This window comes from Silurus meridionalis, chromosome 24, assembly GCF_014805685.1.
Source record: "Silurus meridionalis isolate SWU-2019-XX chromosome 24, ASM1480568v1, whole genome shotgun sequence".
Taxonomy (NCBI): domain Eukaryota; kingdom Metazoa; phylum Chordata; class Actinopteri; order Siluriformes; family Siluridae; genus Silurus; species Silurus meridionalis.
In genome coordinates this window covers 14,820,170-14,847,187 of record NC_060907.1, presented here as the reverse complement: position 1 = coordinate 14,847,187, position 27,018 = coordinate 14,820,170, and the positions used below count along the sequence as shown (strand labels likewise).

Sequence of the window (27,018 nt, the reverse complement as noted above, 5' to 3'; positions counted from 1 at the left end):
TAATGTTTTATCCATACATTTTTTTATTAATATTAATCTTCAATTTTGCTTTCTTGCTCATCCATTGCTCGATACTCGGCTGCGGCGGCGTCGGTGATGGATTGCTTTGGTCTGGCGTCTCATTGCGACCCAAAATTGAAAGAAAACAGCATCATGGTGGGAGACTTTCGGCTGAAATTGTGTGGGAAATGATTTGAAAAAATTAAATAAAAGAATGAAGATTTTATTTTGTGTATTTATATGTAGTGCATGTAGTACAGGAGCGATTTGGAAACGTTTTTAAAACCCCACACTGATTTCTGTTCACGCTTTTAAACAGTGTTGCTAATTCATACCTAGTTAGCATCGAGTAGTGGTATAACTCATTTATAAATCACATTTGCGTGTTGTGTAGTGTTTGTTTTTAGTAGTTAGTTCTCCTGCTGTAACTGGCTGCTGGGTTTATGTTTAACTGGAAGCCAAAGGGATTCACTGACAGCACTGCAGCCCTCAACATGGATGTCGGTAAAGTTGTTTTCATTTCCTCCTGCATCCTGTGTGAAATGTTCAAGTGTTTGTTTAGTCGTTCAACCCTGACCTTCATTTGCTTTCCAGAGAGGGCGAAGACTTTTGGGCTCAGGTGGACGTGGACGTGGCTTTTGAAGAGCTCTTGGGCTTCCTGTTGTGTCTGAGAGAAGCGATCAAAACCAAAACAGCCTCGGATAAATGTGAAAACACACACACACACACACACACACACACACACACACACCCCACTCAGCTCAAAGAGATCGCTGTATTATTATTATTGTTATTGTTATTATTATTATTATTATTATTATTATTATTATTATATTATTATTCCAGCCGTCTAGACTTTGTTTATATGGCATCTGGAGCTGGGCTTCTTACCAGCATTTGCTTTTATCTTTAGGTACACAAACTGAACAGCGCCATTAAATCATGTGTTTATAAACTACACCAGAACTACAATTCATAGTGTCATTCATTCACTCGTTCATTGACCTACTGACTCACATACCAAAATACTCCCTGTCATGCTGACTCATTAAGTGACTCACTCACTGACTGTCTTAATGACTGACTCACTGATTGTACGAATCAAATGACTGACCCACTGATTCATTGACTCAGTTGTCGACTGACTGACTGACTGACTTGCCGACTCGGTGAATAAATGAATGACTCACTCACTGACAGTCTTAATGACTGAAGCACCGACTTATAAACTTGCTGACTGAAGGATTGTTTGGCTTGCCGACTCATTGAATGACTTAATCGAATGACTGACTGACTGACTTGTCAACTCGCTGAATGACTGATTTACTCACTGACTGTTTTAATGACTCGCTCACTGATTGTATGACTCATTGACTGACTCATTGATCGATTGACTGACTGTCTAATGACCGACTCAATGAATGAATGACCCACTGACTGACTGATCGAATGGCTCACTCACTTTCCAACTCATTCAATGACTCACTCACTCACTCACTGACTGTCTTAATGATTTGCCCACTGACTTATTGACTCACTGACTCACTTACTGATTAGCCAACTCAGTGAATGACTGACTTACTGACTCACTCATTCACTATCAAATAATTTAATGACTCATTTTGAGCCTTTTTGAGTGACTGAATCTCTGATCGACTGGCTGACTTGCTGACTCGGTGAATGAATGAATGACTCACTCACTCATTAACTCTTAATGACTGGCTCGCTAATTATATGACTCACTGACTTATTAACTCACTGACTCACACACTGATCGAATGAATGAAAGAATGATTTACTCACTGACTGCCTTAATGACTTATTTATTGACTCACGGATCGATTGACCAACAGACTTGCAGACTCGGTATATATGAATAACTCTAGTAATGTCTTACTCACTCATTGTTTCACTGACTCATTGATCAAGTGACTTTTTTGTCCTTATTTAATTGAAAGATTTTTGGTATTTTTTCATTAATCGGCTTCGGCCATTTGTGCTGCAAATTAGGCCGATTATTAGGCAGGCGCATCTGACACACCAAACTGCACGTATACGTTCTGCTCTTGCGTGAGAGAACATAATTCTCTCATACCAGCAGGTTCTGTAGTCTGTATTCGGCATTCAAACAAGGAAACAGGAAGAGCGACAACTGTGAATATATAAAACAAGCAGCGTTTACACCTGCTGCAATTGTTCTTAACGGATCCGTGCAGCTATTTTTCAATCATGTCTGCTAAGCTGCAAAGACAAAAGCAGCAATGACAACAGATGGGTTTCAATTTTGACTCGTGTGCTCATTCGCTAAGCCGAATAGCCAATCAGAGTTCTCTTTCTCGCCGACGAGCTCCGCCACTGATTAAACATCGAGCATCGGCCACAAAACGGCTGCCGCTCTCCGACCGACGCTCAGACACCACCCGGGCTTTAAGTTCTTATCATTCATTCTTTATCTAACCTTTATATATATATCAGTGATATATGAGAAAGAATTAGTAACTATTTGGAACAGTATTGTTAGTGAGTCTTCAACCAGCTGTCTTTCAGGTTGCAGGTAGAAACGGGTACCAAAACCTAGTGACCAGTGCGCCGTTTGGACATGCTTGTGTTGTTCAGTAAATGTTTAAGCATCTGTCAGGTCTTATTAATTAACTGCTTTTAATAAACGGTTTTCACTCCCTGCACTTGTTTTTTTTTGCTCAGGCTACATCCAAGGCATGAATATCATTCTAGAGTCGGAGATCTCACTCAATTCAGCATGGAGGAATGATTCTTTTGAAGAGGTGCTGATCGGAGAAGGTACTATCCTCCTCTATTACATGACACATTCACACAGTCATTTACATTCATGTTCAAGAGTTTCGATAAAAGAGTTTAAATAACGATGATTCAGATTTTTCAGAAACTTAATCTTTCATATTGAAAATTATCTTGGTGTAAGAATTACCTTTTAAAGACATGTTGAGGTTTATAGGAGCAATTAAAAAAAAATCCTAAACATGATTCCTTTTTGCTTTTTCAGTTGATTAAACTTAATTAGCAGAAGTTAGAGATGTTTGCTTTGACTCATCGTGTTTTTTTTATATTATCAGTTCCACATTCTTATAGATTTATATATATTTTTTTTAATGGTTCACGGAAAAAGGAAATGAAAAGTCAATGGGAAAATGGGTAGCTCAGCAGAAATTGGACTTTTGATCAGAAGGTCATGAGTTCAAATCCCACCACCAATAAGCTGCTCTTGCTGGGCCTTTTGAGAAAGGCCCTTAACCCTCAACGAATAAGTTAGTGTATAAGAGTGTCTGCCAAAAGCCGTAAAACGCAGGCGTCATTTTTCAAATAAAAAGAAAATGGTTTTATTTTAACACAATTATTTTTAGGCTTTTAATGTTCTGTGTGTTCTAATCTCAGTGTCTCTCTGGTTATGACCAATTTTTAAGACCGCACACTTTCCATGGGAATAAACTGGGAATTTACTAAATGGTAGGTGAACCTATGAAAGGAAACTTTAATGTAGTTGGAAAAAAAAATCTTGCAGTATGATTTTGGTTCAAACAACCAGATTTATTTCAATTTCAGTCGAATTTCTTTCCTGCACATTCATCCATCACATGCACACAGCACATTTACAGCAGGGCCACTGAGGCCACGCCCCCTACATGCATTGTGCATTCCTCCATAACACAACACATCATTTATATAATGTCAATTAGTGTTCATCTTAAGTTTTCACACAAATAACCCAAATATTACAAACATTTATTTTCAAAAGCTCCTTGTGCTGTGCTTTTATGCAACAAAATTCTACTAACAATTAAGTCAAAAATGTGATTATTTGAAGCAGTATCATTTTGCATGCATGTCAGCTTATGACCAAACAAAATGTTTATATTTATGTTTGTATATGATACAGTTTATATACATTTCTAGGGCTGCAACTATCAATTATTTAAATTTTTTATTGAATCAGATAAAATACTAAATTTTATCAGCTGTTTATAATATAATACATGCTTATTATAACTGTATAAAACCCTAATTTAGGGTATTTATGTATAAAAGTGTACTTTAAAGAAAGCTAAAGACACATATTGAGTTGAACTGTGATTAATTTAGTATTTTAAAAGTTTATAGTAGCTGCTTGTTGAGAGCATAGGGGGTTTCTCCTGTAAACAAATTCACTCATGCTGGATTGGTTCTTTCTGTAAACAACATAAAGAAAACAGTATTCGAGTATGAAAGGCAACGCAATTTGTGTAAATCAACATTGGTATGGTTTTTAATGATAATTGCAGGTGACAATCGTGCTTTAAAAAAAAAATCAATATGAAATATAATTCAATTCATTGCTTTGACCATATTTGTTTAGAAAATAGAAATTTTGTTCATTAGTGAAAATATAAGCATTTAAAATATATAATTAATTATATTTTGTGTAATAGTTAAATTATATATGCATAAATGAAATATACAAACATTGGAAACAAGCATTTGAACGTAGTAAAGTTGCAGTAAATCTCGATTGAAAACAGAGAAGTTACTAAAGTGATGAAAAGTGTAAAGGGATTTAGTGTTTGTTCGCACTGTTTTTATTGAATTCATCACAGCTGATTACGCAACCTGATGCTTGCGAGTCATGACAGAACAGATCCAGTGCGACTTTCCCGAAGTTACAAACCAACAGTTTACACAATAGCGCTTCATTAACCTGTACCATTAGGATTTTACAGTTTTTACTCACCGTGCTGATGTTTCACCTTCATCCGTCATACTAGTGTGATTGCATAACTTTCAGGTTACAGTTTTCTTTGTTGCGTTTATTATATTCCCATGACTTGGAAGACTTGGGACGCACACTTTTCCCTGCTGCCGGTTGACTTTGAAAATACTCCGCCATTTTCGTACGCGGCTGTGTTTCTCTCAGTCACGCTAAACCGTAACTTGAACAGCCCAACTAATCGATAACAGCATTAGTTGACAACAGACTTAATTGTCGGTTATTATCGATTGGTTGTTGCAGCCTTATAAATTCCCAAAAATTCCTGGTAAAATTCCCACTTAACATATTTCCAAAATTCCCTTGTTTTCTTATATTTCCTATTTTTCCATTTTACTGCAAGTTTTCTGCGTATGACTACATCTGTGACCGATAAAATTCTTGAATCTTACAGACATCCTGACCGTGTCAGTATCAGACTCGCATTGCACTATCGTGAAAATGAAGGAACCGCCTGTGCCGGAAGACACCTCACATGACGACGCATCAAGGTTTCTCTCTTGCAGTGTCTTACTGTAGTCTCGCCTTTTTCTGTAGTCTCAACTGATTATAATTTTTTCTTTCTTGTTTTATTTTTTTGTTTGTTTTTATAAAGGAACCCTGAGCCCGGTTCAGATATCAGTCAAACGTCTCCCTCAGGCAGAAACGATGCTACGTTATCAGGGAAGTTAGACACGTACGACTATATGACCCTGCTGTCGCCAACATATCTCATATCAGATGACCAGCTGGCCCCCGTATCACCCGTCCAGTTTTCTTATCAACAGCATGAATGCTGCCCAGACTGTATGTCTCACCTCCCGTCTCACTCGGACCACTTTCTCGGCCACAACCCCTTGCGAGTGCCTCTTCTTTGCCGTTTCCAGCGGCATTGCGCCAAGCCACTCGCGTTTTCAGCGCAAGAGGAATTGGACACCGACGTGCTCTATAAAGCTCCCTGTGGGCGGGGCCTGCGCTGCATGGATGAAGTGTATCAATTTTTACGCCAGACCAAAAGCCTCGGGGTCCTGCAGCAGACCAACTTCAGCTTCAATCCACAGGTTCTACCAGAACGCCAGGCCCAGCCAAGACCGCTTGCTCCTGCTTCACCTTCTCCTACAACCAGTATTTTTGAAAGAGACATAAGTCGGGGGATGGAAGCCGTCCCGGTTACTCTGTGTAACGACTTGGATGGCGTGCGACCAAAAGAGTTTCGCTACCGTAAGAATCGCTGGCCACACGGCTGCTTCCTAAGCAAGGCGCCGTTTTTCCGGACGTGTTGCGACTGCAAAGATGGATGCACGAATCCTTCCAGCTGTGTGTGTCTTCAGCTGTCTCTAAAGGCCGGGGCAAAGGCAGACCAGCTTTATAGTCACCTCCGGTTAAATCAACCCGTGGCCTCTGGGTAAGAACATGAACTGCAGATCGTTTAGAAAAGGAGCAGTGACTATTGATTCATTGTAGTGCCCGAAAGTGGAAAAAGTAGAAACAATATTTGTAGATTCACTTCTTAATATGTGAAAGGGGCTATCCTGCCTGACCTTAACCTAGAAGAAAACTTAACTATAATATTACATAAAATATCTAAAAGGAAAAGAACAGATTCCCTTTACGTTGTATAATCACTTTGCACTGCTCCACAGGCTGTATGAATGTGGTCCGTGGTGTAGTTGCAAGAAAAGCAGTTGTCAGAATCGTGTGGTCCAGCACGGACTCCGTGCTCGCCTGCAGGTGTTTCGCACCAACGACAAGGGATGGGGTGTGCGTTGCCGTGATGACCTCGACGAGGGCACCTTTGTCTGCACTTACGCAGGTGACTATTGCTCTTAAGTGCTGTGTATGACATTTTAGAATCAGAATCAGGTTTATTGGCCAAGTGTGTTGATAGACACAAGGAATTCGGTTCCAGCTGTTAGTGACTCTCAAAAATACGGACATAAATAACCCTACACATTCAGCTTGGACTATACAAGACAAAACAGACAAGACAAAACAGGCTATACAAGACAAAACAGACAGTGTGAAACACTATAGACAGTACGAGTATTAAATAGCGATACAGAGTATATAACATCAGTGATGTAAATAAAGTGTGAGAGTGCATGGTAGTCCCAAGCCCAGATAAATGGGGAGGGTTGCGTTAGAAAGGGCATCCAGCGTAAAAACGTGCCAAATAGAACATGCAGCTCATGAATACGGATGATCCGCTGTGGCGACCCCTAATGGGAGAAGCCAAAAGAAAGTAATAGTCTGTAACATATATGGATGATGTGATGACTGACAGTTCTGATAAGGCAGTACTTATAGATATGAAGCAGGAAATATAATTAAGATCAGTTGTTAATGAGGCTGATTGCCTGGGGAAAGAAACTGTTCCTGTATCTGGCGGTTTTGGTAAACAGAGTTCTGTAGCACCTTCCAGAAGGGATGAGCTGAAAGAGATTGTGTCCAGGGTGTAAAGTGTCAGTAGTGATTTTTCACTACTGACAGGGAAGCATCATTATTTTTTTCTGCAGTTTTACCTGTTTGCTGCAGTCTGTTTCTGTCCTGTTTTGTTGCTGCTCCAAAACAGATGGTGATTGATGAGCACAGGACAGATTTAATGACTGTAGTGTAGAACTGCATCAACAGCTCCTGTGGCAGACCGTACTTCCTTAATTGGCGTAGAAAGTACATCCTTTGCTGGGCCTTTTTGAGAATGGAGTTTATGTTGGACTCCCATTTCACTTGGGAAATGGTAGTTCCCAGAAACTTGAAGGTCTCCACAGATGACACAGGGCTGTTGGATATTGTGAAGAGGAGAATGCCGAGGGGTGTTTCCTGAAGTCCATGATCATCTCCACAGTTTTAAACGTGTTTAGCTCTAGGTTATTAGGCACCATAGCACAAGCCGCTTCACCTCCTGCTGATATGCAGACTCGTCACCATCTTGGATGAGTCAGATGAAAGTAGTATCATCTGCAAATTTCAGGAGTTTAACAGTTGGGTCACTTGAGGTGCAGTCATTAGTATAGAGGGAGATGATCCACTGACAGATGGCAGGGGGTATAGTGAGTTTTAGGAGCTTGGAGTGGAGAATTTCCGGAATTCTTGTATTAAAAGCCGAACTGAAGTCGACAAACAGAACCTAGGCATATGTCCCTGGGCAGTCAAGGTGTTGCAGAATGTAGTGCAGCCCCATGTTGACTGCATCATTCACCGATCTGTTTGCTCGGTAGGCAAACTGTAGGGGATCTAGCAGCTGTTCTGTTACAGACATTAGGTGGGCCAATACCATCTGCTCAGAGGTCTTCATGACAACAGATGTCAGAGCGACAGACCTGTAGTCAATTAGTCCACTGATGAAGGGTTTCTTGTGGACCGGGATGATTGTGGAGAGTTTAAAGCAGGAGGGGACCTGTTGAAGATATGGGTGAAGATGGGAGCCAGTTGGTCAGCACATGCTTTGAGACAGCAGGAAGAGACACCGTCTGGGCTAGGAGCTTTTCAGAGTAGCTTCTTTTGGCTATTCTGATCCCTTCTGTCAGTAGATTCCTGGCCTGCTTATACAGTGCTTTGTCTTCCCCTCTGAAGGTATCTTCTTGGAATGTCACAGTTTTTTCAGTTTGACTGTGAACCATGGCTTGTTGTTACTGAATTTGCAGAAGGTTTTGGTTGGCACACACAAGTCTTCACAAAAACTGATATAAGATGTCACAGTGTCATTAAGTTTATCCAGGCTGTCAGTTCCAGCCCCAAAAACACTCCTCAAAAGCACTCTTGTAGTTCTTCTTCACTGTTTTGACTACAGGCTTAGCAGATTTTAGTTTCTGCCTGTATGTTGGAATAAGATGAACCAAGCAGTGATCGGAGTTCCCCAAGGCTGCCCAAGGTACAGAGCGATATGCATCTTTAAGAATGGTGTAGCAATGATTCAGTGTTTTCCTCTTGTGGGACAATAATATGCTGCCTGTATTTTAAAAGTTCAAGTGTTAGTTTTGCTCTGTTAAAGTCTCCAAGGATAATAAAAAGAGAATCCGAATGTTTGTGCTCCAAGCTGGATATTTGGAATGCCAGGATTTGGGATGTAAACTCCGGTCAGAAGAACGAGGAAAATTCCCGGTTTACAGTTTATGAACAGCGATGCCATGTTTGGGCTGCAGTATTTATCCAGCACAGCGACATCTGTACACCAACGTAAAAGCAGATTCCGTGTTTTTCATTTTGCCCGATCCTAAGTTTTGGGAAAACAGAGAGCAGCAAAGCATACAAAGTATTTGTTTGTTCCGTTAAGAAGAGTCAGTTCGTCCATTTTGTTTCGGCAATGATTGGAGGTTCGCTAGGTGAATCGATGGCAGCGCAGTTCTAAATCCCCTCTGTTGTAGCTTCACTAGCGTGCCAGCGCGCTTTCCCCAACGGCGTCTCCTCCATGTACCATAAAGAGCAGCTGCTGCTCCTTCAACTTAGAGCTCCAAAAAACTTTCCAGGTTTGTAAAAACTGGTGAAAAAATGTCTTGAGTGAACTGCCTGATGTTTAGCAGATCTTCTCTAGTGTAAGTTATCATGGCAGGGCAACCAAACACACAGACAGTAAACAAAAAGAAAGAAAGACATCCGCGGTGCCATCTTGCACAGGTTCATTTGAATGTTGGATAGCAAACTTCTCTTGTGTCATGTTCTAGGTGTTGTTCTCCGACTTGGGAGGAACTCGGAGGAGCCCCTTCTCTGTAAAATCTCGAAGGAGGATCAGCTTTCGGACGACGAGGTGGAGGTGGTGGAGGAGTGGACACTTTCCTCAGGGCAGAAGAAAACGATCGCTGAGACACTGGATACCTCGCCACCACTTTACGTTCCTGTGATCCAGAGGCCTGCAGACCAGCTCTCTACACAGCTGGATGGGCAGAGGGAACAGCTGGAGCACACGGTGAGTTATGTGCTTTATATGCTTTACACTGTTCATGCAAACTGCAGTAACAAAAGGACATTTAAGCGCCTGGACTTGTGAGATTGAGATTTTATGAACATGTATAATCAGTGCTCTCTCTCGGGTTACTTCCACCGTTTGAACAGGTTCAGCTGAGCACTGACTTTTAAATGGCAGTAAATATTTTTCTTTTTTTCCCTTTTTTTATTAAATATACATTGATATTTCAGGATAACCAGGACAAATCGAACGACTGTTCATCACCTAATTCCAATCATACAGGTAATAATTACACACCTCGTTCATACTCATGAAAGAATGTTAAACCTTTTTTTTTTTCTCTCTCTTTTTTTTTATAGATGAGTATTTTTTGTATATTTCTGTATCTTTTTTTAACTGGTAGAAATAAAAAACTATCGTTGCGAAGAGGTGGCGAGGAAAAGGCTCCGGTTGGACGACAAAGGAAACGGCGGCGGCGTACGCCGAGATCAGACGGTGCCGAGAGCAGAAGGAAAACCCGGCTGTCAGGAAAAAATCTATTACCTCGACGCTTCGAAAGAAGGAAACGTGGCACGGTTTATTAACGTAAGGAGCACTGCAATAAAAAAAAAAAAATGAACGGACGCTTCAAATGGATGAGTGTTTGTGTTCTGACATTATTTTGTTGTCCTTTTTTTTTTTTTTTTTAGCACAGCTGTAATCCAAACCTCTTCGTCCAGAACGTCTTTGTGGACACCCATGATCCCAAATTCCCAGTGATTGCTTTCTTTACATGCAGGTAAGTTGTTTAGGATCTCAAAAAAAAACCCCACCACACACACACACACACACACACACACACACACACACACACACACACACACGGTCCAGTGATTTGACATTTAACCGTTTTTCAGGTCGATCAGGGCAGGAACCGAGCTGACCTGGAATTATTCCTATAAATCTGGAAGTGATCCTGAGCATGAGGTACCATGTCTGTGTGGTTCAAATGACTGCCAAGCAGTTATCATCTGATCACATGACCAATGATGTGAAACAAGTTTACAATAATTGGTGAAGCTGGTGTTTGACAGTGTTTGTTTGTTTTGTTTTTTATACAAAATTCTAATGTAATTTTTTTTACGGTTAATAATATTGATATTGATGCAGGTAAAAAAATCTGCATCGTTCACAAACAGCTTTGTCAAGCTTGTGCTTTTCGATGATGATGATGATGATGATGATGATGATGTGGAAGGCTGATATACCGATCTCCTGTTCATTGCACTGTAATGTCATTTAAAGATTAAAGCTGTACGAATGATCTTCAAGTTGTTGCCTCCCTTTTTCAATTTCAATTCATTTTTATTTGTATAACAATTAATCATCTCAAAGCAGCTTTACAAGGAAAATGTGGTAATAAAAAATGTATATGTTCTTTATAAGTGTACGTTTGTCCCTGATGAGCGAGCTGGTGGCAACAGTGGAAAGGAAAAACTCCCTGAGATCGCATGAGGAAGAAACCTTGAGAGGAACCAGACTCAAGAGGAAACCCCTACTCATCCGGGTTGCACCGAATGTCTATTTATTGCAGATGAACAATGTTATCGTGTGTAGTGATGAGGACCAGGTGTAGCAGACTGTTGACATTAACACCAGTTCAAATCCACCCTCAAAGCTCCCATGTTACTCCGTAATTTCATGGATCTCCAGGCAGAATTTCACATTTTTATCTCCTTGTTTGCATACTAAAAAAACAGTTAACTCAATGACATGAACATCCATCGTAATGATCATACACTAACAAAACCCCCTCATACACAAGAGATGTAATATAATCGCCAGGGTCACTGTTTTATTTAAAGCTTCAGAAATACTCCAGTACTATATATAAATACTATACGAACAAAAGTATTGGGACAACTGACTTTAAGCGGTTCTCCCTCGAACCGTACGCAATTGTATAGAATCTTTGAACGCAGTAGAATGAAATCTTTCTTTCACTTGAACTCAGAAACCCAAACCTGTTGCCCAGCAATGCCCCTGTTCACAAAGCCAGCTCCATGAAGATATGCTTTACATGGGTTGTGCAAGATGTGAAGATGAGTGCCCTACTATAGAGCTCTGATAGAGCCTCAACCCTACTGAACAGCATTCGGGATGAATAAGTAAACACTAACTGCACTCTAGAACTCCTCACCTCCTCATCTCAACTCCATTAAATCCTGACTGTAACACCCTTGTAGCTGAATGATCAGAAATCTCCACACTCCCAAACCTAGTGGAACATCTTCCCAGAAGAGGTTATAACAGTGAATGAGGACTACATGAGGAATGGGTTGTGCAGAAAGCCACATGGATTGGAACACAGCCCTCACAGCTAGACTCTATCTAGACTAGACATATCTGTCTAGACATATCTAGACTCTAGATATGTACGCAAAGAATTTCTTATGAATTTCATTATTATAAATTTGAACTACACAAAGCTTTGAACATTAGTATAACACTTTTTAAAAAATTCTGGCAGTTTCATGTTTGAGAAACAAAAGTAAGCACAAAAACTAGGCTACACCTGTGTCTCATCTTGTGGGTGAAGAGGAGGTCACAGGTGTGTAGTCACCATGAAGTGAACTGAAAAATATAAAGAACATTTAACATTATTTTCACTAGAATGCTGGACAGATTTGTTAGAGATATTTTGGTAGTGAATTGATTGTTTGAGGACACACCTACTTTGTCAAACACCTTGCATGGAGAAGCTGGTGTTGATCTATAATGATCTAAGATGTTGAGCTATTTTATGAGTTGCTCAGGAGCTCCTGGATCCACAACTTTAAATGACTGTATAAGACTATAAAATGAACATTATTTATAATCTCACACTCCAGTGCTCGTGGTATTACTGTTTTTCCAGTGTTCTGTATTGTTTAAAGATTTATAATCACACTCTTATCACCCAAATGAGGATGGGTTTCCTTTTTGAGTCTGGTTCCTCTCAAGGATTCTTCCTCATAACATCTCAGGGAGATTTTCCTTGCCACAGTCGCCCCCAGACTCGCTCATCGAGACTTTCTTATGAAAGTCAGTAGGAGTAAGACAGAGTACATGTGTGTGAATGAGAGGGGGGGAGTGTGTGTGTGTGTGTGTGTGTGTCTGTATGTGTGGAGGGGGGGGGGTGTTGCACGGAGAAGAGGTGGAGAAGGTGGAGGAGTTCAGGTACCTGGGGTCAACAGTGCAAAGTAATGAAGAGGCGACACCTAATAGGAGAAGCCGAAAGAAGATAAATAAACTCTTCACTTGAGTGGATTTTTAGATCTCTAACTTGTACTCAGGGATGAGCAGTATTTATGATACATGTATATCAAATACGTATTTTAATTATAAAATAGGATTTTGGAAATGTGTATTTGATAGGGTTGATGAAAATGGCTTCATCATTTGTATCAAAATACTTTTGTATTTTTGTAGTTTTAAAATACTTTGTAAAAATTTCTACATGATGGCATCATAAAAATACGGCCTCTGATTGGTGCCTACTCAATATTTTTTCCAGATCTGAGATCAGAACAGAAAATTGATCTATATGGAAGAAGGGGGTGAAGGTAAAAAACATTCAGGCCACCAGCTTTCTAACAGGTCTAATGATTTTTTTACCAAATATTGTACCGTATTTTCCGGACTATAAGACGCTACTTTTTTCCAACTCTTTGAACCCCGCGGCTTAAACAACGAAGCGGCTAATTTATGGAATTTTCCTGGGTTTTTCCCAGTTTCACAAGCCCAAAAAACTTAGCCCCATAACATTAGACCAATGAAACTGCCGAACGGGTTCAGGTGAACCAATGAAACTCTTTATAATAAATCAGATGCGCTCCCACTGAATCGGGCCGCACCACATCATAAATATGGATGAGTTTCCTCTGACGTTTGACCTGCCGCTCACTCGGACTGTCTACAGGAAATACGAATCATTCATCACGCTGAAAACAACCGGGCATGAAAACACGCACTTCACCTGTGTTCTGAGCTGCACGGCATCGGGAGAAAAGCTTCACCGATGGTGATTTTTAAACGCACGACGATGCCAAAAGAAAAACTCTCGAGAGAAATTGTTGTGAAAGGAAGGAGGAAGACAGTGAACAATGACTTTCTTGGTAGGCTACTGTTTAGATACAAGCCGTGTAACAGAGACTGTCTTTCATTAAAGCCTGTGTAAAGTTAATTAGTTTCAGTGTAGACACATGCGGCTTATAGACAGGTGCGGCGTATTTATGTTCAAAATAAAAATCTTTGTCAAATTCAGTGGGTGCGGCTTATATTTGGGTGCGCTTAATAGTCCGGAAATTACGGTACTTTAATTGAAGTAGCTGTTTAGTAGGATCATGATTTTGCATACTATTGCATGAATGACTGCCTGACATTTATGATTAATCAAAAAAATTTTTAACTAGTTACTATGAATACAGGTGTCATTTTATAAATGAATTGTGCCATTAAGTCAGTGTTGATGTAAAGAAGCCCTTTATTAATGCCCACCAAGAAACTGAATTAGGATACAATTATGAGTCAGTTGTAAACTGTTGGTTACTTAATTTTATAGATTACAGGGATTATGTGAATAGTTGCTGTTAACTGATCTGATTTATTGCATGAAAAGTTGCTGCTATCCAAAAGCATTTAAGCAACTAAGTCAGTGTATTGGTGAAGGAACAGATCAAATAAGTCAAGTGATTCTGTATTTTTTTTTTTTTTTATACAGTTTGGTAAATGAGTGACTTCTGTATTTTGTAATTTTTTTCATGCATTTAAAGTCATTTTAATGCATTTTTGCCCAATCCTGCCTGTACATAAGTACAATGTCATTGAAGTAACAGTACTAATGTTTATTTCCACCTCTGGTTCTCGACAGTATGAAGCCCATGAGCTACTCATGTAAAGGTGTGAAGGAATTTAGCAAAACTGGTAACTTTAATACAAATTTATTGATTAAAACAAGCAATTAAAAAAAAAAGTGCTGATCTTTGACACATTTTAAAACTCTTGGGACTGAACGTCCTTGCTGTTGTCGGCGTCTCTTGGTGCTTTGGTCTTCTTGGGCAGGAGCTGAGCCTGGATGTTGGGCAGCACTCCCCCTTCACTGATCGTGACGCCCCCCAGCAGCGTGTTCAGCTCCTCGTCGTTCCTCACAGCCAGCTGGATGTGGCGAGGAGCGATGCGCAACTTCTTGTTGTCCCTGCTGGCGTTTCCGGACAGTTCCAGCACTTCCGCACACAGATACTCGAGGACAGCGGTGAGGTAAACCGCAGCACCGGAACCGATTCTCTGCGCGTAGTTTCCCTTCTTCAGGAGACGCGCGATGCGCCCAACCGGAAACTGAAGCCCGGCGCGTGTTGAGCGTGACACCGACGACTTTGTCTTAGCAGCAGCCACAACTTTCTTTCCACGACCAGACATGATGCTTTAGAGCTGGGAATCAAAACAAAAATATAACCTGAGAAACATTGCAGGCACCACAATAAGACAATACACGAACGCACACTGTTGTAATACAAACATTTTAAAAATAAAACGAAATTACAAGACTAGAAACGACTTACTTTAAAGACACTTACTGTTTTCTCCCAAAAACACAGACCAACAACCTACCAAAACGCTGCCTTGATCTGCTTATATAGGAGGTGTGTAATGAGCTTCACCTGGTCTTCTGCACCAACAACCAATAGGTGAACAGAAGCAATTATGACGTAATAATATCCTCAGGTGAAGCACTTGTGAGCTGCAAAGCAGGTTGGCATTTACAATGTTTTGAAATTAAAATTTATTGATGCAATGCATTTTTTTGTCCATAAAGTGATAGAAAATCAACAAATTTAATGAAGGTCAATAAAGAGCACACCAGATTCCTTTATATAAAATTAAATATATAAAATATAAAAACAAAAGATAGATAGATAGAAGTTTGTGGACGCATGCCGATCCCAGCTATGTGGTTCTTGACCCAGTTGTTATGACAAATTTGGAAGCACAAAGCTGTAGTCTTATGTGAATATGGTGTGTCGAAGCTGGAGTGAAAAATCTAACATAGAGTCCAGATCTTAACACCACCATGCAGGTATGTAAGATCTTATAGGTTGGGTTGTTTTAACAATATAAAGGAACTAAGTCTGGAATGGGATGTTCATCAAGCTGGTATGGATGTTATGGCTGAGTATGTGTCCACACAATTAATCCATTTTAAAGAAGTCAACAATAACAAATGTTGTGATGATACTGCGCATGTCCATGCATGAAGCTGTCAAAACAGGTTGACTAACATACTTTAAGTTCACAATTGAGATATTTTAACAAGTTAAAATTTCAGTTGTCCAAGATGTTGACATGAAATTACCAGAGCCCTTAAATCAGACATTAAGACGACAACTTTTCACTCAGGGCATTTAACGTTTACCTGAAGTATTGTATCCAGATTATTATTTGTATTATTATCTGGTTGAGACTTTGGATGCCTACAATTTCATTCTTTGATCATACAAGCTGAGTGATGTTTGTCTTGTGTTTGGTGAGGGTTGGAGCCTCACACGCTTTTAAATCCGTCTTCTGTTTGGGTCGTTTTTATGGTAAACCTGAAAGATATTAGATATTAGGAAGGGTAAAATATTAGGAAGGGTAAGTCTGCATGTCTATTGTCTATTAGAGGTGAAACGGTACACAAAATTCACGGTTCGGTACGCACCTCGGTTTTTAAGGCACAGTTCGGTTCAATTGCCGTACAGTTGCAAAACATGTAACTGCTTGTCTTTATTTTTTATTAATGCAGTTTGTTATTATTAATATTTGAGAGCAGTTTACATTTTAAAAACAAATTTTAAATGAAAAGTCTGCTTGGTTAAATAATATATAAAGTTAATATTTGAAAAAAAAATTAAATAGAATAAATAAAATCAATGAAATACACTTTGTATTATTTTATTATTATATTTATTTATTATTCTCATTTATTAAAATGGGTTTAAAAAAATGTAAACTATTTAATTACATTTTCCCTTTTTTAAACCCCATTTGGGTAATACAGATGTAGATATGTGTGTATTCTTTCACCTTAGAAATATTTCTTAAGTTAAAAAAAATGTTATCTATATCCGATGCAGAGAAGCTCGTCCATGCGCTTATGACCTCCAGAATAGACTACTGTAATGCATTACTAGGTAAATGTCCTGCATCATTAATAAACATGCTTCAGTTAGTTCAGAATGCAGCAGCCAGAGTTCTTACAAGGTCGAGAAAATATGATCACATAACCCCAATCCTATCGTCCCTTCATTGGCTTCCTGTTAAGTTTCGAATAGACTACAAACTATTACATTTTACTTATAAAGCACTAAATGGTTTGGCTCCCATGTATCTATCCAGTCTTTTAACACGCTACAATCCGTCACGCTCCCTGAGATCTCAAAACTCTGGGCTTCTAGTAGTTCCTAGAATAGCAAAGTCCCCTAAAGATGGTAGAGCATTTTCACATTTAGCTCCTAAACTCTGGAATAGTCTTCCTGACAGTGTTCGGGGTTCAGACACACTCTCCCAGTTTAAGTGTAGATTAAAAACATATCTTTTTAGCAAAGCCTACACATAACACACATCACATCATAACCTTGTGCTCCAGAACATCTGATCACATGCACATTATCAACTTGTGCTGTTAATATCATGAACAGCAGCTACGCTAATTCCTCTCCACTGCTTCTCTTTCTCTCCCCATTCCGAGGTTTTCTAAGGTTTGGCCAGCTCCAGTCACGTCCCACCTCGTGATGATTACGGACCTTTGAAGAAGTAGATGCCGAACTCGCAAACATCCCGAACCATCTAGAGACGTACCAGTGCCAATCGGATCCCACTACAAATGTGGAGTTTTGACATTGGACCTCCTGGAGTGTTTAAAGGCTCTGGCATGGAGAAGCTGATGCTGGATCTGTGATGATCACAAATGCCGAGCTCATAAAACTAGAAGCTACTAACCATATAGACTGTATAAGACTGCAGAAAGAACTTTACTTATAATCTTATACTCCAGTGCTCATGTTAGTTCTCACTCTCCAGTGTTCCGTATTGTTGAAAGATTTATGATCAGACTCTTGATGTCACCCAAATGAGGATGGGTTCCCCTTTTGAGTCTGGTTCCTCTCAAGGTTTCTTCCTTATAACATCTAAGGGAGTTTTTCCTTGCCACAGTCGCCACTGCTTGCTCATCAGGGATAAACACACACCATTCACCTTAACTGTTGATTTCTGTAAAGCTGCTTTGAGACAATGTCTGTTGTGAAAGCGCTATACAAATAAACTTGACTTGACTTGTGTGTGTGTGTGTGTGTGTGTGTGTGTGTGTGTGTGTGTTTTACATTTATTATTTAGTTTTCTATAGCTATAATCTACTTAACTATCCTATTTATTTCAGTATACTTTAACAAATGTCTTCATTACTTCCATCCTTCATTCATTCACTTCCTCGATATGTGGAATTTTTAGGATTTTTTCATTTAAAAAAAAATTCTTGAAGCTGGACATAAAAAAATGCTATAAAATCGATAGCACTAGTGGTTTGTGGCAAGTGGCACTATGGATTCTTTAGCATTTTCATGCATGTGCAAAACAAATCTTATTTCCGGTATGGAGTGAGAAGCCACAGTGACACTGTGAAATAATGCACTACAACTTTAAATAAGGCCTGGAGATAATAGCACGAAAACTACACAAGCACAAATTTAATAGTTGTCTTCCATCATAACTTATTAAATACATAATAATTTCATACATTTTGAAATGTTTGTGGTTAGATTAGGTGAAGGAGTTGTGGTGCTACATGCTACTGTGTTACATTTTGGCAGTGGTGGACGCAGTGAACAAAGTATGTACTTGAGTTAACAACAGTATTTGCCTTGAAATGAACTAAAATATTCAAAGTACTATGACTTTATATGGCTATAATGTTCTATTTTCATTCTGGTCACAAGAATCTTGCAAATTACAGTTACTTTGTGACTGTCCACCACTGCATTATGGTCATTTTACAATGTTACATTTTGAACACCTTTCATTACATCATTTAGATATATATTTGCAAACTGTTTATTGTTTTTCTTACAAATAAAAATTAACATTACTTGATAGCATTATTGCACAGTTTAAAAAAAGGTCTAAAAGTAAACAGTAGTGAATAGTTTTAACATTTAATACAAAAATCTATATATGTCTAACAAAACCTGTCATTAAACAACTATCTCCTGAATGCTAATACTAAAAGAGGGAATATTCGCGCATGCGCTCTACTTCACTTTAAACTTCGTTGCCTTTCAAATCACGTGACTGCTCGAGCGGTCACATGACCAGTCTGTATAGAACCCCGTTTGTTTGTTGACATGAGCAGAAGGACGTGAACATGACCGCGGTGTGGTTGCTGGTGATTTCTTCGGCTTTCATGGCCGTGCCGGGAAATCTAATGAAGATCCCTCCACATGAGGAAGTAGCGCGAATGGCTCGGTTCGTCGTTAATCAGTGCGACTGGGCCTCCATGGCCACTATCTCCATCCACGAGCCAGTGAAGGGACAGCCGTTCTCCAACGCGTTCTCCATCAGCGACGGTTTGCTGGGCAACGGCACCGGTGTTCCCTACATGTACCTCACACACATGGAAATCTCTGTGCAGGATTTGCAGGTGAGAACACACACATTACAAACTAAGACATACAGTTTTGACAGCAGCTCAAAGGTCTCTGAGCAGAAGGTCTGGGTTTGATCCCCAGCATTGCCATTCTGCCAGTTTTGGGCCCTTGAGCAAGGCCCCTAACCTTCTCTGCTCCAGGTGCGCTGAATCATGGCCGACCCTGTGCTCAGACCCCCATATTCCCCAAGAATTTCACTACGCTGTAATATATATGTGACAAATAAAAAGCATCTTAATCTCAAATGAAGATCTCAGGAAATGAGGAAGAAAAATAAAGAAGCAGACTCAAATAGGGAACTGGAGACCATATGATTGGTGTACAGGCATATATCAATATATTTTTTTTACACGGACACACATCCAGCCGAAAAATCAGGCTCGGATCATGCTGTTTATGTTCGGAAGAATGAGTTACTACTTGCGGAGGAACCCTGTTTAGTTGCCACCAGACAGTTACACCAAGTTAGCAGAATATTGTGAAGAATGTATACTTGGTGAGTGGAAAGAAGAGCAGCGATGAAGTCCGCATGTCAGAACAATTGGATATATTATTCAGTGTGTATAGTCCAATGGAAAATAAAGTATAATTCCTTCTTTGGCTCTGTGGTTCAATTCATTATCAGGGTCTGAATAGCAGTTGTGTGGTCCTCAGCAACTTCTATTAAAAATCTTCAGGTGACAACAGAAAAAAAATCCACCAGGTTTCATTCAACATATTTTAATATGTAGTCAACAACATTTGCCTTAGGAATATTGTGGAGTAAAGCGGAGGCCACTGCTTTCTAAACAAATCCAAATCATTAGCGATCCACCACTGTGCTTCAGAGTTTGTATAGACAGATAGAGAGATATTAGTATGGTCACCAATCATGGCCTGTGCATGATGACCAAATGTCTTCACAAGTCACCTCAGGATATTGGATCAAAGGTTTAAGGGTTCTTCGGGTGATCTGACGGAACAGACCATTTGAATATGCACTTCCCTCTCGTCCTAGTTTCAGGATGTAGGAAGCAATCTGAGGAGGAACGAGAGAGGACACGTGGGGGTGGGGTGGGTTATTTGTATAGACAGATAAATAGATATTGGTATGGTCACCAATCATGGCCTGTGCATGATGACCAAATGTCTCCAAAAGTCACCTCAGGATATTGGATCAAAACCTTTACGGTTCTTCGGGTGATATTTTGCAAATCCAAGACATGCTAATCTTCCATGACAACCATACTTGTTCATTCTTTTTCTCACAGAGGGCAGTAGATCAATTTAGTGGGCATTACACAAATTCGCTGAGACTCCTAGCAAGTTTGAAATCTGTCCTTAAGGCTCTCTATTTGTACAGAATCCTTCTCGGTGTAGAATAATAACATTTTAGATTGTTAGGAAATGGCCTTATAACCCTTCCCTGATTAATGAATAACAACACTTGCTTATCTGAGGTCATAGTTGATGTCCTTTTTTCTTGGGCATAAAATGAACACCCCTGAGTGTTCCAGAACACCAAACCCCCAAAATGAACTGCTTTTATAGAGGTCACCACAGAAGATGATTCTTGCTGCGCATATTTCATTAGTAGGACCTCGTTAATTAGTAATTTATAATGACTATAGGAACTTAATAAACAAATTAACAAATAACCACAAATGACAACAATAAATTCGATTTCAATAAATTAACTGCATATTGAAATCGAATTTATTGTTGTCATTTGTGGTTATTTGTTAATTTGTTTATTAAGTTACTGAAAACTTACAATTGAAGAACGACGTACTTCCTTTATCCTCATGACTTTATAATTCACTCTACTCAGCAGTGTCGATTTTTTTTCGCAGGGGTTTTCTTTAGATAAAGGAACTCGAATGGAGAACGTGAAAAATTTACTCAGCAAAAAACCCCAAAACTGCACGCTTTTAAGTCTCGAAAAGTTCAGTCGCCCAAGTACGTGAGTCAGCTGGAGGCTGTGACTTAGCAGTTTTTGAAGACTCTGCTGCACGCTAGTGATTTTTATTATCTCCACCGCCCAAAACCCAGAACACTGGCAACAGCGTGCGACTCCCCCTTTCAAACATTTCTTTTTTTTATTTATAATCTTTAAACGAAAGTAATAATCAGAACCAATTTTTTTGCTTGAATAAAAATGTACTGAATAAATGAACTAAAAAACTGAACATGGCTGTGATGATCAGCTGTTATGGTGTTTGTTCCACAGGTAAATCCACAGGCCTCTCTGTCCGTATCTCTTGCTCAGACACATTACTGTAAGCGCAAAGGTTACGACCCCCAGAGCCCCCTGTGTGCCCACATCATCCTGTCTGGCTTTGTTCAGGAGGTAAGAAAACACTCAAGCACTCATGCAACAGTTAATCAGTCCACTTTAAAATAAAATTAATAATCATCTTATATCCTGTATTTATATCCAGTGGTGGATGAAGTACTCAAGCCATGTAGTTAGTAAAAATAGAGCTAAAATACTGCTCAGTAAAAGTGCTCTATTTAAACTTTGACTTGAGTAAAAGTACAAATGTATTTGCCTTTAAATGTACGTAAGTTTCCAAAATACTTTACTTTATTATAGCTCTAATGGGCAAATTATCATTTGTGTCACAACACTTTTGCTTATTTAACTCGGTTTTTATAAAAAGATTGTTTTTCTAACCAATCTATTAATAAATTAATAAAATATAACAGTTTTTCCCAGTTGCTTTGGAGCATTTCTCAAATCATCCTTAATATTTGCAGACCAGTAAGTGCATTTCTCAAAACAATTTGTTCGAACAGCACAACACATTGGATTTCTTGCAAAAGCCTTCATTTGTTTTCTCAAAATCCGCAGTTCATCTCTCAAAAAAGTATTATAAGCATTTGTGTGGATGAACACAAATTTTGTTCACAAAGTTGTTCATCCATTTTCAGAATGTATAATTCTGTGTTTTGCTCTGTCTGTATACACTCTCCAACTAAACGTTCACAAGATTCACCTTTGACCTGTTTTAGAGAACTGGGTGGTCATTGGTTGATCTGATGCCGTTCACTCGCCTTCATTAGTGACATTCAAGATTCATCTGAACAATTCATCAATTCAAGTCACATTTACAAAAAAAAAAGTTTGAATAGAAGTTTAAACTTTGCACATTATGTTTTAACCATTTTGCATGGTTAAAAAAGCTACTTAAGTAAAGCAACCGATTACATTTACTTCATTACTGTTCACTGCTGTTTATATCCTGTTCTGGTATCTTTATGTAGATATAATTACGTAGTAATTGCCTACACCAGTTCGATGCTTTTAGTTGTGTAACTATCAGTGGTGGACGAAGTACACAAACTATGTACTTGAGTTAAAGTAGAGATACAGTAGGTAAAATATTACTCCAGTAGAAGTAAAAGTGCTCCTATCATTTATTGTTTATCAATTATTCCATTGTTTCGTCCTCTCTAAATGTTCTACTTGCTGTTGAACTGATGCTGAACTGTATGTTGGTGATCAGTAGATACACCAAGCGCCAATCAAAACCAGTTCAAAACAGAGCGCTCGAGGAACCAAAAGGAAAGAATGATTTTGCGAAATGTAGTTGAGTAAAAAAAATTTTATTCTGAAATGTAGTGGTTAAAAGAAAAGGTTTTCCCTTATATTCTTTAGTAAAGTACTGATACACGAAAAAGCTACTTAAGTACAGTAACGAAACACATTTACATTGTTACTGTCCAACACTGGTAACTACATCATTAAGAACCTGCGATAGATTCAGCTGTATTCAGGGCTTGACACCAAATAAACACCATCAAAACACTTCCTATAGTAGGTTTTCTCTCAATCTTTGACTTAATTACACTAGATCAGCAAAAAATTATGGACACGTGTTGGTTGGCTGTTTGTTTCCCTTCGCTTGAACTGAGAAGCCCAGACTTGTTTCTGTATAACAATGTACATATGCACAAAGTATTCCCCCAGGAAGATCTGCTTAGCCCTCTAGCCTTAACCCCACTAAGCACCTTTGGGATGAACAAGAACATGAACTGTCACCCAAATGAGGATGGGTTCCTCTCAAGATTTCTTCCTCATTACATCTAAGGGAGTTTTTCCTTGCCACAGTCGCCATGGCTGCTCATCAGGGATAAATACACAACATTCACCTTGACTGTTGATTTCTGTAAAGCTGCTTTGAGACAATGTCTGTTGTGAAAAGCGCTATAGAAATAAACTTGACTTGACTTGACTTCACCCAGACCCCCCTCACCTAACTGTTTTGGTTGAATATGAAAATATGAAAGTTAAGTAAGTTAAAAAGTTGGTCAGCAGTCTACAGAACCCTTGTTCATTGATAGCAAGCTCAATCCTAATCATATCACAGCCATACATGGCCAGGAACAAAATAAACTGTATTCTGTACTTAGGAGAGATGGCTTACACTCTCTCACCACCAATAGCCAATCATGGTCATTTGTGAACTCTTGAATGTGGAAGAGGGCATATTTCCAAATGTCTTACACCAGTCTGTGATGCAGAATGAAAAAATTAGGTTGGTGGCTCAAGTGTCTCAAAGGAAGCATGTGTTGGCTTTCACCATCTCTGGTTGTTAGCTGTGACTGCTTAGCTGACATCTGGTTGTTAATGGGAATTGGCACATCAACATATAAGGGAGAAAAAATGGTGCAAAATCCAATAGACATCACTCTAGGAATAACCGCGTGGATGTCCTGAACTTGCAAAGCACTACCTCATCTGTTTTACAGGAAACCAAGCTGCAGTAAAGCTGGCAAGAAATTGTAACAGTGGTGTAGGTGGTATCAAAAGAATGATGTTGGCTTGTAGATTAGCGCATACACAGGATTTTATGTGTAATCTATTTTTATTAGGGGTGTAGCGGTACACGTATTCGTACCGAAATGTTTCCATACAGGGCTTTAGGCAATCCTTTTTACGTGCGGAACATAGTTGAAATCGGGGTTCCCTCAGGAACGTATTGAGTGGCGGACCTGCCAGTTTGTTTAGTCTCCGCCTCGCACTTTGAACGCATTTTCTTGTCATTATTATTGTTCAACTTGAAAACATGCACAGCAATATCAGGGGTATAAAAAGAAACTAGAGTTAGCGCAGTGTCACTGTGGCTACTCACGCCGTACTGGAAATACGATTTGTTTTTGACCATATCGCTAGCATTAGCCGCTAGACAGGAAGTGCCTATTAGCTAACGCTAGCGCTATGGCGTTCAGCATTTTATGTCCAGCTTTAAGAATTTCTCTTAAAGGGAGAATATCCTGACAATTCCGCATATCGAGGAAGTGAATGAATGAAGGATGGAAGGAATGAAGACATTTGTTAAAGTCTGCTGAAATAAATATAGCAGTTAAGTATATTCTTTTGAGAATTATTAAATGTAAAATACATACACCCTCTTACATGTAATCTTTATTACCAAATGGGGTCTAACAAATGTCAAGTATTTCATAGAATTTTTCCATTTAATAAATTTTATTTAATCAATCAAAGATGTGCCAATTCAATTAATTACTCAATTAAAACAATATAATATAACAATATAAAAGTTTTTCATTAATTAGATGTATACAATTATTATTTTTTTTTAAATATCCTAAAATATTAGAAGACATTATATTTAAAATTGTTTTCAAAATGTAAAATGTTGTTCACAAAAAAAAAATAAAAAAATTTTGTTTTGCATTTCCTCCCCCTAAAGTACCGAAATTGAACCGAGCCGTGACCTAAAACCCGAGGTACGGACCGAACCGTGAATTTTGTGTACCGTTACACCTCTTAATTTCTAAGCATAAAATGTGATGTTTATACTTCTATTTGCACAATCCTGACCATAATTATGTCCTAATTATATATTATAATTATACAGGAAGTCGTAGTGATAGAAAAGTGTGATGTGATAGAAAAGTGTGACTAAGCATGACCGTGTCAGTATAATTCTATTTACATTTATAACATTTTACCAGATGTTTTTCTATGGAGCAATATACAATTCTAGCATTTATACATCTGAGCAGTTAAGGTTTTGGTCCTTGCTCAAGAACCCAGCAGTGGACACCTGGTGTTGCTGGGATTTAAACTCACAACCTTCCTGTTAGATATCCAAAGTCTTTTTGTGTGTTCTACAAGCACTCAGTCTTCCTTTTTTCCCTTTGTGTAGATATGCAGATGTTTAATAAATGTTCAAAAATCACACCACAGCAATGAAATCTATGAACAAATCCGTCCGTGTTGGTTTTAGGTGAACGCTACAGAAGGGGATTTTGCGAAGAAGGTGCTGTTCACCAGGCATCCTGAGATGATCGACTGGCCCGTTGACCACAATTGGTTCTTTGCTAAAATGGTAATAAGCCAAGTTTGGGTGTTGGATTACTTCGGAGGGGTAAAGATAGTGTCGCCTGAGGACTACTACAAAGCAACACCATTTTGAAGATTTTCTGCTTTTAGACCATCGAAAAGGCTGAACCGCTTTAGATTTATTGGGACAGTTGACCAACCAAGATTTTATATTTTAGCAATTTCTGCTGAGTTTGGAAATACTATGGGAATTAAAAAATATATTTTTTATAACCACTGTTTTGCTTTTGGTATAGATAGCATAGAAAAACTTGTTTACCTCATGGATTTTTAACAGCGTTTAAATAAAACAAAACAAAAAACAACAACAACAAAAAAAAAAACCTGATAGACCTTGTTCTGTGAACTGATAGATCTTGTTCTGTGAAAATGATGTCATGTGGAATTGCCATGTCGAAGAACAGATCCAGTTTATATAAATGATAAAATTTATAATTTTAGTCCCTGCTCATCTTGGGGGCACAAACCCCATGGATTATGATGACAATATTTTGGAGAAGTTCTTAAAAAAGTAAAAGTAGTGCGATTCTATTGGTTATATCAATATTATTATTATTATGGTTTCTCGAGACAGAATGTGGAATCGCATATATATAATAAAACTCCATCAGCTTATGTCAAATCTCAATCAAATTTAACAAACCAACATTTTAATATTGATTTCAGATTTTACAAAAAGATTTTCTGTCCTAATTTATTCCCAGGAGTTGTCGACTGTGACCTTCATTATAAGATATTATAAGATTCTGTTAATTGGAAAAGAAATGTGATTATTTTTTGTATCAGAATTCAGTTATTGTGTGTTTAGGTTTTACTTCGAGCAATATTCCTTCACCAAGATGCTTTATATGTATTTTAATACATAATCATTGAAAATTATTGTGTTCAGTGCAGTCTTGCATCAAAACTGAATGTTGAAGCCTTTTAATACAATCAAGTATATAATTTTGTATAATTCTATTATTCAATTTATCCCTCCTAAAAGTAGGTGATCTTCTGTCTAAAGTGATTTACGAACGCTTTTTGTTTTTGCACTTTGCACAGTGGTTCGTCTGGACGTTACATGGGTGTATAGAATGGGGTTTCGATCAGCAGCAGGTCTTCTTGCTGACACTAAAGTTGTGTAATGTTGAAAAAGTGTGAATGTGTGAATCTGTGAAAAAACCCATGCGATGAAATAAAGTTTAGCTGCTTTCAACCAGCCGCAGTATGTCGCTGATTTAAGTGTGTCGCTTTTTTCCTCCTCTATTCAGGGGTGCTTTTAGTCAATGTGATGCCATTTTGTCTGCTAGCAGTCTTTGGTTCACAC

General features: G+C 38.7%; 3 protein-coding genes across 6 annotated transcripts; 2 read left to right on the top strand and 1 right to left on the bottom strand.

Moving 5' to 3' along the window:
• The first annotated feature begins 67 nt into the window (after positions 1 to 67).
• Positions 68 to 10,969, top strand: setdb2 (SET domain bifurcated histone lysine methyltransferase 2). 3 transcript variants are annotated; one of them, XM_046838396.1, is made up of 12 exons: positions 68 to 156; positions 395 to 504; positions 595 to 707; positions 2,704 to 2,799; positions 5,172 to 5,268; positions 5,373 to 6,161; positions 6,400 to 6,569; positions 9,418 to 9,659; positions 9,890 to 9,941; positions 10,063 to 10,244; positions 10,349 to 10,437; positions 10,556 to 10,969. In XM_046838396.1, exons 4-12 carry the CDS (start codon positions 2,718 to 2,720, stop codon positions 10,671 to 10,673), a joined length of 1,821 nt encoding a protein of 606 aa, XP_046694352.1. In that variant the 5' UTR covers positions 68 to 156; positions 395 to 504; positions 595 to 707; positions 2,704 to 2,717; the 3' UTR covers positions 10,674 to 10,969. The 3 variants fall into 3 exon arrangements, 2 of the variants coding, with proteins under 2 accessions (XP_046694352.1, XP_046694351.1); XR_006924281.1 differs by having other exon boundaries at positions 75 to 504; positions 10,354 to 10,437; positions 10,556 to 10,613; XM_046838395.1 differs by having other exon boundaries at positions 75 to 504.
• Positions 10,970 to 14,604: 3,635 nt separating this feature from the next.
• LOC124378688 (histone H2A, sperm) lies at positions 14,605 to 15,345 on the bottom strand. 2 transcript variants are annotated; one of them, XM_046838444.1, is made up of 2 exons: positions 15,239 to 15,345; positions 14,605 to 15,107 (listed from the first exon to the last, which is right to left on the bottom strand). In XM_046838444.1, the coding sequence occupies exon 2, from the start codon at positions 15,093 to 15,095 to the stop codon at positions 14,673 to 14,675; it is 423 nt and encodes a 140-aa protein (XP_046694400.1). In that variant the 5' UTR covers positions 15,096 to 15,107; positions 15,239 to 15,345; the 3' UTR covers positions 14,605 to 14,672. The 2 variants fall into 2 exon arrangements, with proteins under 2 accessions (XP_046694400.1, XP_046694401.1); XM_046838445.1 differs by having other exon boundaries at positions 15,254 to 15,335.
• Positions 15,346 to 19,002: 3,657 nt separating this feature from the next.
• creg1 (cellular repressor of E1A-stimulated genes 1) lies at positions 19,003 to 26,907 on the top strand. Its single transcript, XM_046838439.1, has 3 exons — positions 19,003 to 19,347; positions 21,564 to 21,683; positions 25,594 to 26,907. Exons 1-3 carry the CDS (start codon positions 19,072 to 19,074, stop codon positions 25,780 to 25,782), a joined length of 585 nt encoding a protein of 194 aa, XP_046694395.1. The 5' UTR covers positions 19,003 to 19,071; the 3' UTR covers positions 25,783 to 26,907.
• Positions 26,908 to 27,018: the final 111 nt, after the last annotated feature.

What these genes read in the sequence shown, in the direction of transcription:
- LOC124378688 (XM_046838444.1), bottom strand. Translation starts at nt 15,095, where the DNA reads ATGTCTGGTCGTGGAAAGAAAGTTGTGGCTGCTGCTAAGACAAAGTCG.
- setdb2 (XM_046838396.1), top strand. Translation starts at nt 2,718, where the DNA reads ATGAATATCATTCTAGAGTCGGAGATCTCACTCAATTCAGCATGGAGG. An exon ending in ACCTAATTCCAATCATACAG is followed by an intron (nt 9,942 to 10,062) that starts GTAATAATTACA and finishes TTTAACTGGTAG; the next exon opens with AAATAAAAAACTATCGTTGC. An exon ending in ATTGCTTTCTTTACATGCAG is followed by an intron (nt 10,438 to 10,555) that starts GTAAGTTGTTTA and finishes ACCGTTTTTCAG; the next exon opens with GTCGATCAGGGCAGGAACCG.
- creg1 (XM_046838439.1), top strand. Translation starts at nt 19,072, where the DNA reads ATGACCGCGGTGTGGTTGCTGGTGATTTCTTCGGCTTTCATGGCCGTG. An exon ending in TCTCTGTGCAGGATTTGCAG is followed by an intron (nt 19,348 to 21,563) that starts GTGAGAACACAC and finishes TTTGTTCCACAG; the next exon opens with GTAAATCCACAGGCCTCTCT. An exon ending in TGTCTGGCTTTGTTCAGGAG is followed by an intron (nt 21,684 to 25,593) that starts GTAAGAAAACAC and finishes TGTTGGTTTTAG; the next exon opens with GTGAACGCTACAGAAGGGGA.